General features: G+C 46.3%; 1 protein-coding gene across 1 annotated transcript in view; it reads left to right on the top strand.

Moving 5' to 3' along the window:
* Positions 1-10,375, top strand: part of COG7 (component of oligomeric golgi complex 7) — an 87,884-nt gene that overhangs the window by 57,517 nt on the left and 19,992 nt on the right. Inside the window, exons 8-10 of the mRNA XM_011987962.1 lie at positions 1,043-1,197; positions 4,398-4,514; positions 7,626-7,691. Of these exons, the coding sequence (XP_011843352.1) occupies positions 1,043-1,197; positions 4,398-4,514; positions 7,626-7,691 (338 nt within the window). The remainder of the gene's footprint in view (positions 1-1,042; positions 1,198-4,397; positions 4,515-7,625; positions 7,692-10,375) is intronic.

Genomic DNA, 10,375 nt, shown 5'->3' with positions numbered 1-10,375 from the left:
GATAAGTTGATTATCTCCCTGGTTTAGTAATTTCTTATTAAGGCTGTCTTTTGTTTAAGGAAGACATGCAAATGGGCACAGGAGCTTAGCACTCATGGGCAATGTTGCAGGGGCAGGTTCACTATGTGGGCATGAAGGGTGGAACTGAGGCCATTTCCATTTCAAATATAATTCTATTTTCAAGTCATAAGGTTGTCTAGCGTGAGGTGCATTGACATTTCAGAATTGATCTTATAGTAGTTCAAATCTACTGCCTCTTACCATTTTCTCGTTTTCAGGGGATATACCTAGAAAGTCTGTTGCACTTCAGTGCCATACTTGCCCCTGAAGGAAGGAAGCATTTTCCTTTTGCCTTATTTATTTATTTATTATTTTTCTTTTTTTGAGAGGGTCTTGCTCTGTCACCCAGGTTGGAGTCCAGTGGTGCCCAGGTTGGTGTGCAGTGGCACAGTCACAGCTCACTGCAACCTTGATTCCCCAGGCTCAAGCAATCCTCCCACCTCAGCTTCCCAGTAGCTGGGACTATAGGTGCACGTCACCACGCCAGGCTAATTTTTTGTAGAGATGGGTTTTCGCTATGTTGCCCAGGCTGGTCTTAAACTCCTGGGCTTGAATAATCTGCCCACCTCTGCCATCCAAAGTACTGGGATTATAGGCTTGAGCCACCGCACCCAGCTCCCTTTTGCTACATTCTTTGGAGCTTCTGATATGGAGAATTTGAATCCTAGCTCGAGAGCCAGAGGGAGAGATATCATCTTAATAATCACAGAAAAAGAGGAAAGCAATGAAGAACATTAGGATGAAGTAGACAGACATTTGATCATGCTTTTCTGCTAGGAGTGAATTTCCATGATCCCACTGATGACTTAGGCTGTTCTCCCTTGATTCAGGTTCTAGAGGAGCGTTCAAAGGTTGGGACTATATTTCTGACATCGTTATTAAGTGATTTTACTATAAATGAGAGGGCTTGGAGGTCTTCCCCTATCTCAACGTCTGTTCTAAAGCCTGACATAGCTTTTGTTTGTCTGTATTTGCTCACCAGGAGCATGGGGAAGTGATTGACTGTGTGCAGGAGCTGAGCCACTCTGTGAACAAGCTGTTTGGTCTGGCGTCTGCAGCTGTTGACAGATGCGTCAGATTCACCAATGGCCTGGGGACCTGCGGCCTGCTGTCAGCCCTGAAATCCCTCTTTGCCAAGTAAGGCTGGGGGACTGGGGACCAGACGGGCCACATTGGAGCACTGTCTGCCCCAGTTAAAAATGCACGTGTTCTGTATTCGTTCTCTGAACCCTGGGAAACACTTGCACCTGAGCCCAAGAGGATGTTGTTAAGGATATTCACAGTGGCATTGTTTGTAATGGTGGAACATTTGAAACAACGTAAATGTCTACCCATTAGGGAAGGCTACATAAGATGTGACATATTCATATGAGGAAAACTTGTGCAGCAGTTAAAGTATGTGAAGAAAAAAAAAAGAAACCTTAGACAAGTTAAATTTAACAAAGTTTATTTGAGCAAGAAAAAGGATCTATGACCTGGTGTGGTGAGTCACGCCTGTAGTCCCAGTACTTTGGGAGGCCAAGACAGGTGGATTGCTTAAGCTTAGGAGTTCAAGACCAGCCTGGCCAACAAGGTGAAGCCCTGTCTCTGATTGTTCCAGAAATACCGAGCATGCCTCTGTGAACTGTGGAGGCTCCTTGAACCCAGAGCTCTCTGGCATTGCCATCGGGCATCCAGCATCTCATAAGTAGTTCCTCGTAGACACTTCTATAGGACCACATCATCTGGTGTGGCTAGATGAGCCCGGATGTGTTTCTACAGAAAAAGAAACATCAGACTGGGTGCAGTGGCTCACACTTGTAATCCCAGCACTTCGGGAGGCTGAGGCGGGTGGATCACTTGAGGTCAGGAGTTCGAATCCAGCCTGGTCAACGTGGTGAAACTCATCTCTACTAAAAATGCAAAAATTAGCTAGGCATGGTGGTGGATGCCTGTAATCCCAGCTACTTAGGAAGCTGAGACATAAAAATCGCTTAAATCCAGGAGGCAGCACTTGCAGTGAGCCAAGACTGCGCCATTGCACTCCAGCCTGTGCAACAAGAACGAAACTCAGTCTCAAAAAATAAAAAATAATTAAAAATAATACATTTCCATATTAAGCATTCAAACTGTGCAAAAGTATACCTGGCAAACCCAGGCCATCTTCTCTAAAAGAGAAGATTTTGAAGTTACCAAAATAGCTGATGCTTATAAAATTAGGGAAATCAGGTTGAAGCTAACTTGAGCAGGGTTCAAATGGCACATTGTTCAGTAGTGAGGAGGTTTGGGGAAGGGCATTAAGGGAGGCAGGGGCAAGGAGGACAGGGCCTGCAGGGAAGGCAGGAGTAGGTTGACCTAACTTGAACTAGGATGAAGCATAGAGTATAGTGGCCAACTGGTGGTTCAAGAAGGAGGGGTATTAAGACTGTGATGGGCACAGGAGCTCTGGACACTTACTAGTGGGGACCTTGGAGATGATAGTGCTCCTCTCTGAGTAAACTGATGATGACAATATCTCCTTTCCAAGGAGGTTGTGAATATTCACCAAAAACATACCATTAAAGCCCCTAACACAGTGACTCTGATGTGGTTGACAGCTGGAAATGTGTATTGTGAGAAACAGCTGGAGGGTTTGAGGACAAAGATGATGTGATGAAAGCGACGCTTTCCTCTGAGATTTCATGACAAACCCATTTAGAATTCTGGATCGACAGATAATGAACCAGAGAAAGCGTTTGCTTATAGCCATACCTGAGAATAGTGGCTAAACACAACTCCTCCTGCAGGGCGCGCCTGCTCTTTCTGCAGAGCACATGGATGTTTGCCATAGTTTCGGGGGTGGTGACACGGTTGTTTAACCTCCCATGGCTAAAGCACAATCATGTTCCTTAACATTCCTCTGTCGGTTTGTCCTTGAGGCCAGCCCCTCTCCCTCCTGGGACTTATAACCCTAGGAAGCTTTCACCTCTGTTGATGCAAGGGGAAGGTGTTGTCAGTGGGACTCTGTGTTTTGTAGTTTTCCGCCTGAAAGCCGTTTCTTCCACTTGGTGGCCTGTGTCTCCACTGCATGGACTGACCTTTCGGGACTGTGCCCTGGGTCCTCACATTTCACTTTCCTCATTTAGAGCTTCTGTTTGGGAGGGGCAAGCAGCAAGGCCTCTTGTGATGCATGCAAATGTCCCAGGTTTCTTAGCTTTCAGAGGACATGGGGGTATAAGTATGGGGCACACACTCTGTTCTCCCAGAGCTTAAAGTCTAACAGCAGCAATAAGCATCACACAGGCTCTTTCTTTATCTGGAAACAAGGTCTTGCTCTGCCACCCAGGCTGGAGTGCAGTGGTGTGCTCATGGCCCACTGCAGCCTTGACCTCCGAGGCTCAAACCATCTTTCCACCTCAGCCTCCCAAGTAGCTTGGACTACAGGCACATGCCATCACGCCCAGCTAATTTTTGTATTCTTTGTAGAGACAAAGTTTTGCCATGTCAGCCAGTGTGGTCTTGAACTCCTAGGCACAAGTGGTCCTCCCACCTTGGCCTCCCTAACTGCTATGATTACAGGCATGAGCTACCACACTCGCCTAATTTTTTTTTTTTTTTTTGGAGATGGGTTCTCACTGTATTGCCCAGGCAGGTCTTAAACTCCTTGAGCTCAAGTGATCCTCCCTCCTCAGCCTCCCAAAGTGCTGGGATTACAGGTGTGAGCCACCACGCCCTGTCTAAACAAGCTGTTTAACTACAGTGTTTTAGATGCTGTGAGGGAAAAGTAGGTGTGTACAGTGAGAGCAAACAGCGCAGCCTGTGAGGGAGGATCTCCTGGCTTTGAATCCACTTTCATGCTTCTGTCCCATTAAAGTCAGACCCTTGCCAGCCGTGAAACTTTAATCTCTGTGCCACGGGTATTTCAATTTAGAGGATGAGAATGATGCAGAGGTACCTCGGATGTCATGACCTTCCTTACGTTATCCCAGGTCACAGTCAGTTATTACCTTGGGACTGTGATGTTTAAATAATTCTTCAAACCTGCTTTCCCAGAAATGTACTTATCTGGATGAGGGGGGATTTATCAGCATCATTTCTCACGTGGTTGCTCCCTGGAGTCAACTTCACGATTATTCCTTCCTTCTCCTCTTGGGCATCTCTCTTAGAAACTGCTCAACCAGGTGGTGAAGACAGTCTTGCCACATAGAGAAGACCTTTTTGTGGTCAGAGGTTTACAAGCAGTTTCCCTCCTCAGTGGGAGCCTCTAAAGATGCTCTCAAGGCCATTAGCAGTTTGTCCAGAGCAGTAGAATTCCAGGTCTCTTTAGAGCTGGGGAATCGATGGTGACCTCCCTACCATTTTCTTCCCTTTCCCGGCAGGTATGTGTCTGATTTCACCAGCACTCTCCAGTCCGTACGAAAGAAGTGCAAACTGGACGACATTCCTCCCGACTCCCTCTTCCAGGAAGATTGGACGGCTTTTCAGAACTCCATTAGGTAACCCGGGGGTGGTAATTCCAGCTTGCTCCTAATGTAGTCAGCATAAACATGCATGATGCGGTATATAGAAATGACAAATGTGTTTGGAAGGGGTTCATTTTTTTTTTTCTTTCACTGCCTTTTTCAAAAGCAAATACTCCAGACTCTAAACACAAACCAATAAATAAAAACCCAACCCAAACTAACCAACAAAAAGACCCCTGCAGCTCTTAAGATATTTTTTAAAGTTCTTTACAAATGCCTCATCTCCTTTAATGACTTAAATTTTTTATATTTGATGTGAGATTTTTTACCCCCCCTTAGCCTATAGTTTTTGTAGACCTAAAATAACTTAGGGCTTATGTACTAGAAAATGCGCAGGTGTTTGGATCCTGTTTCTGGATCTGAGAACCATGGTACATGGTAGTAAATGGTTCCAGGCAATGCTATTTGGCCTGGAAAAGGCCATTTAAGAGTTCAGTGAAAGGGCTGGGCTTGGTGGCTCATGCTTTTCATCCCAGCACTTTGGGAGGCTGAGGCAGGCAGATCACTTGAGGTCAGTAGTTCGAGACCAACCTGGCCAACATAGTGAAACCCCTAAAATATTTTAGTCTCTACTAAAAATACAAAAATTAGCTGGGTGTGGTGGCGCATGCCTGTAATCCCAGCTACTCAGGAGGCTGAGGCAGGGGAATTGCTTGAACCTGGGAGGCAGAGGTTACAGTGAGCCGAGATCCTGCTGCTGCACTCCAGCCTGGGTGACAGGGTGAAACCCTGGCTTAAAAAAAAAAAAAGAAAAGGGTTCAGTGAAAGAAGGAATTGAGGGGACCCTCTCAAGTGTTTGTTGATGGCCAGATTCTGGAATAGCCTGTGTGGCCTATGGGCCACTAGGTAGACACCCTATTTTGCCCCAGGCCCTGAGGCTTGATGGAGGTTCCATCAGCAGTTGCCTGAGAAAATTTGGTCCTTGACATGTCCAGCTGGAGAGCATGGACTGTTGGCCTATGGCCAGGTTTGACCTATGGACATGTTTGATCATTGCAGTTTTTAACAAGTGGATTTGTTGCCAATATTGAAAAGCTAGATTTAACATGATCCGGATTTCTAATGTCACCTAAAAAATGAGACGCTCAGGCAACACTGGGCCTGCATTGTCATAGCCACTGGGGCTGGCAGCAGGGATCCCTGAGGAATGGCACGGGTTCCCTGTTGTGCGGTGCTTCTCTCCTCTCCCAAGTAGGCTAACAGCGATACAATTAGGCTCTCAGACCACTTGGGAGAGAAGAGAAGCACCATACAACAGATGAAAAGCAGGCTGGGCACGCTGGCTCACACCTGTAATCCCAGCACTTTGGGAGGTCGAGGCAGGTGGATCATCTGAGGTCAGGAGTTCAAGACCAGCCTGACCAACATGGTGAAACCCTGTCTCTACTAAAAATAGAAAAATCAGCTGGGCATGTTGGCCCATGCCTGTAATCCCAGCTACTTGGGAGCCTGAGGCAGGAGAATTGCTTGAGCCTAGGAGGTGGAGGTTGCAGTGAGCCAAGATTGCACCATTGCACTTCAGCCTGGGGGACAGGGCAAGACCTCATCTCAAAAAAAAAGCAATCTGGACGTTTCTTTTTCTTAAAACCATTCCTCCTGGATATATTTTCCCAAGAGAGAAATGGCCGTTCACCTGGCGCACTTCACCCACTTTCATGTCTTACCTGACCCTTGCCCGTGACACATGTAGTTCTCAATGCGGTGGTCTGTGTCAGAGCAGACCCAGACCCACCCAAGGCTGTTGGGTAGATCTAGGACCACTCAGGACTATTTTAGATTATTACCTCACCTCACAGGCTCTGTTCTGGATTTTATTTTGATGAAATTTAATGTTCTATGGGTTGATAGGTGCAGCAAACCATGATGACACACAGTTACCTATGTAACAATCATACACATCCTACACATGTATCCCGGAACTTAAAATAAAATAAAATTTAAAAAAATTTAATGTTCTAGATGCTAACTGTATCCCTTATCACCCGTGGTGGTTTGGTATTCTGGAAAATATTATGCACAAGTTTGTTCTGTTGCACTTAAGGGAAGTGGCATATTTTACTTTCTCATAAACTTTTCTTATGATGGAATGCCTAGATACCCTGGTGATGATGGGCAGTTTTAGAGAAAGTTAAAAGTTAACTAGACTTAAGATGTTTTTAATCCTTGGATTTGTCCTGACATTATGAGTTTGGTGTTGAAGGACTCAGCAGCTGGGAGTTTGAGGCTTGGCATAAAATAACTTGAAAATTAAAGGATCATTCAATACGGATATGATGGTCATTTGGGCTTATCTCTGAGAAACAAATGGATTCATCTTCATCTGCCTTTCATATCATCAGGGAAAGATACTTCTAGTACCAAAACATTTTCTGTGTCTGGCAACTAACAGGCGTCTAACAAATATTAAGTAATACATTTAAAAAATTTTTTTATTTTAGATACAGGCAGGGTGTGGTGACTCACTCCTATAATCCCAGCATTTTGGGAGGCCAAGGCAGGCGGATCACTTAAGGTCGGGAGTTTGAGACCAGCCTGGCCAACATAGTGAAACCCCGTGTCTATTAAAAATACAAAAATTAGCCAGGTGTGGTGGCGAGTGCCTATAATCACAGCTACTTGGGAGGCTGAGGCAGGAGAATCGCTTGAACCTGGGAGGCAGAGGTTGCGGCGAGCCGAGATCACACCATTGCACTCCAGCGTGGGTGACAGAGCGAGACTCAGTTGCAAAAATAAGTAAATAAATAATAAATTTTAGATATAAAGTATCTCTGCCCTGTTTCTCTCAAGGACAAAGCTGCATATTTTGGAAATGTAAAATTATTTGAGGGGCCCGTGGATAGAATTGTGCTTTCGTAGCAGAGATGCCATTGACAGTGGAGGTTATTGGAAGGGACCAGCATTTTCTTTTTATATTAATGACTAATGAATGAAACATTTCAGGCCAGCAAATGTTTAACGGCTTTCCCAAAACGAGAACTACCCAAAGGAGCAAATAGTTAGGATTTTTATGAATAAGACAATGTTTGTCCTGTAAAGGTCGGCATTCCAGATACTTGAACTTGAAGTGCTTTTTGTTTTGTTTAGGATAATAGCCACCTGTGGAGAGCTTTTGCGGCATTGTGGGGACTTCGAGCAACAGCTGGCCAACAGGTAGGAGAGAGGAGTCATTGTCCTCTAGACCCTGGGGTTCCTGATCAGCACGAGCTTGGTCTAGTACACAGTACAGCAAGGACAGCATATGGCAGATCTGAAGGCCACAGGGCTGGAGGGCTGTCTGTACCTAGATACAGCGTGTCATGATTGTCATCATTAAACTTTACTGAGCACCTAAAAAGGGCAAGGCTTTGTCCTATTTGGCAGGGGTCACGTAATTTTGGTTTGATATGTTGGTTTCAGCCTAAATGAGGAAACAGTACATCTTGTCTCCAAATTAGGAATGGGCCGGGTTCCGACTGCATGTTTATAAATTAGTTATTGGGACTGAAAATAAATTTCCATATAGAAACGGTGTGACAAGTGGTGGTGAAGTCCCTTGGGCCAGCCTTCAGGATCGGGGTGAACTTAGGCAGTCTGCCTTCTGGGTCCTGCAGTCAAATTTGTGTTGCCGAAGGGCTGTTTGTCGAAGGGGAGTCTCTGGGGTCTGCCCTGGAAAAGCTTGTTCTACTCTCTTCCTCTCATCTCATACCTGCCAGGGCTTTTATGTTGCCCTGAGGTGACCTCCTTCAGACAGTTTTTCCCTTCAAGGGGCTCTGGCTTCCCACATTTCTTTCTTTATTCCTTTCAATGAAATCTCTCGATTCCCTTAGTATGGCTGATGCCTTCTATTCCTTAGGAGTAAAGGGGAAGAAGTCTGTTTGATATAGTTGTTTGAGGGACCAGCAGCAATTCCTTAACCTCCTTGGGTGATTCTTTATTGCCCTAAAGTAATCTCTGGGTGATGGAATTTTTAGCAGTGGTACAAGGTGAAATGAAAGCACCACTGTTCCAAAAGTAAGTAGTGGGCCCTAGGAAAATACAGAGGAGCCACAGCAATCTCCCTATATCTCGCCCAAGCTGCCCAGGATGAGAGAAATCTCTCAGATGAGATTTCAGCTCGGCCTTGCTTTACTCAGCCCGTAAATCACAAAATGATTCCTTTCTGCAAATAAGTGATCATAAGAGCTGGGTGGCCAATGTCAGTCTTGTCACTGGAGCAGCCCAGCGCGTTCTGACCTGTTGCCTCTGCCACCCGCCTGTTGGTGGGGAGTGGTCCTTGGTAGGAGTCTAGGTGCTGCAGGTGAGATTGATGGGGAGATAAGATAAGCTTTACAGGCGCCTGCCACACACACTGTGCAGCCTTTCAGCCAGGAACACAGATGGTGACTGTCCCTTTCCAGGCTTAGTGCTTCCAGGATGACATCATCTCCTTCAGGAACTCCCTTGGATACACCCAGGCTGTTCTTGACTTGAAGCTCAGCCAGGCTTTCAGCCTCTCTGGGCTGCAAAATGCAGCTGAGAGAGGCCCATCTTTTACCTATTGTGTCCCCATTCATGCTCCTAACCAGTCTGTCCTTACTCTTCGGAATGTAATACTTGACTTCATTAAGAGATTGAGGAAAATCTGTGTCCTAGGAATTACCATTTACTTCATTTACATTATTTACACATACTCCATTGTATGCCTGTGGCACTTCAGTTTTATTCACTCCTGAAAGTCACACAATTTCTGTGCTGGGCATTCAGGAGCGAGTTAGGAACAGCAGCAGCTGCTCCCATTCTATCCTGCTGTGAGCCTTTCCCCATAAGGAGAACCATCACAAAAAGTCTTGGACTAAAGACAGCTGGTGGTCTCAGAAATGACGGAAAACAAAGAATTGTGAGAAGAAATGGCCAACAAAGAGCACAGACCTTCCTCAGCAACTTGCCCCTACCTCCTGCCCCACCTCCTACCCCACTCACCTCTACCTTCTGCCTCGCTCACCCCGTGCCTCCTGCCCCACTCACTCCTACCTCCCGCCCCACTTGCCCCCTACCTCCCGCCCACTCGGCCCCTACCTCCCGCCCTACTCGGTCCCTACCTCCCACCCCACTCGCCGCCTACCTCCCACCCCACTCACCCCTATCTCTCGCCCCACTCACCTCTGTCTCCCACTTTACTTACGCCTACCTCCCTTCCCACTGGGCCACAGCTTCCCTGGGCTCTAAGGTAGGTCTTGGGGATATCAGATAATTAGACTCAATCCTTGTCCTCAAAGAGCTTAGAGATTAATGGGAGCATCCAGCATGTGCCAATATGCTGATTGCTGTGCCAAGAGAATGCAATGTGCACAGAGGAGGGAGCGTTACAATTCCATTGGTTCCCTCAGCTATGACAAGTTATTGCCCACTTCTCAGCCATGGAACTTGTAAATTTATACTAGATTTCCAAAACCTGACTGTCTCATTGCACTGTCCCCTGAAGACCTGGTCACCAAAGCCTGGGTCACCCGTCCTTCAACAGTTGTGGAGCTCCTGCCACATACCAGGCGCCGTGCTAGTGCTAGTAATTCACAAATGAAGAACACTCCATGTTTTGTCCTCACCATCCAGTTGGAGGGAAATGAGACAGCATGTGTTAAATGCAGAACAGAAGCAAGAGCCCTTTGGGAGCTCTGCCATTCGTTGATGGGGCAGAGGGCTGAAACCTCCCTGGGTCCCTAAGGCCTCTCTTCTGCCAGGCCTTTCTAATGCCCCTGTGATGCACTATCTTTGGGAAAAAGCCAAAATCAGATTTGCCTTCTGGGAAGATCATTCTGCTGACCCTTAGGAGGACAGATTAAGTAGAACTTCAAGGACTAGAGGAAGGGAAACCAGTT

Source organism: Mandrillus leucophaeus, unplaced genomic scaffold (genome assembly GCF_000951045.1).
Source record: "Mandrillus leucophaeus isolate KB7577 unplaced genomic scaffold, Mleu.le_1.0 Scaffold32, whole genome shotgun sequence".
NCBI lineage: Eukaryota > Metazoa > Chordata > Mammalia > Primates > Cercopithecidae > Mandrillus > Mandrillus leucophaeus.
This window is presented reverse-complemented; position numbering and strand designations above follow the sequence as displayed.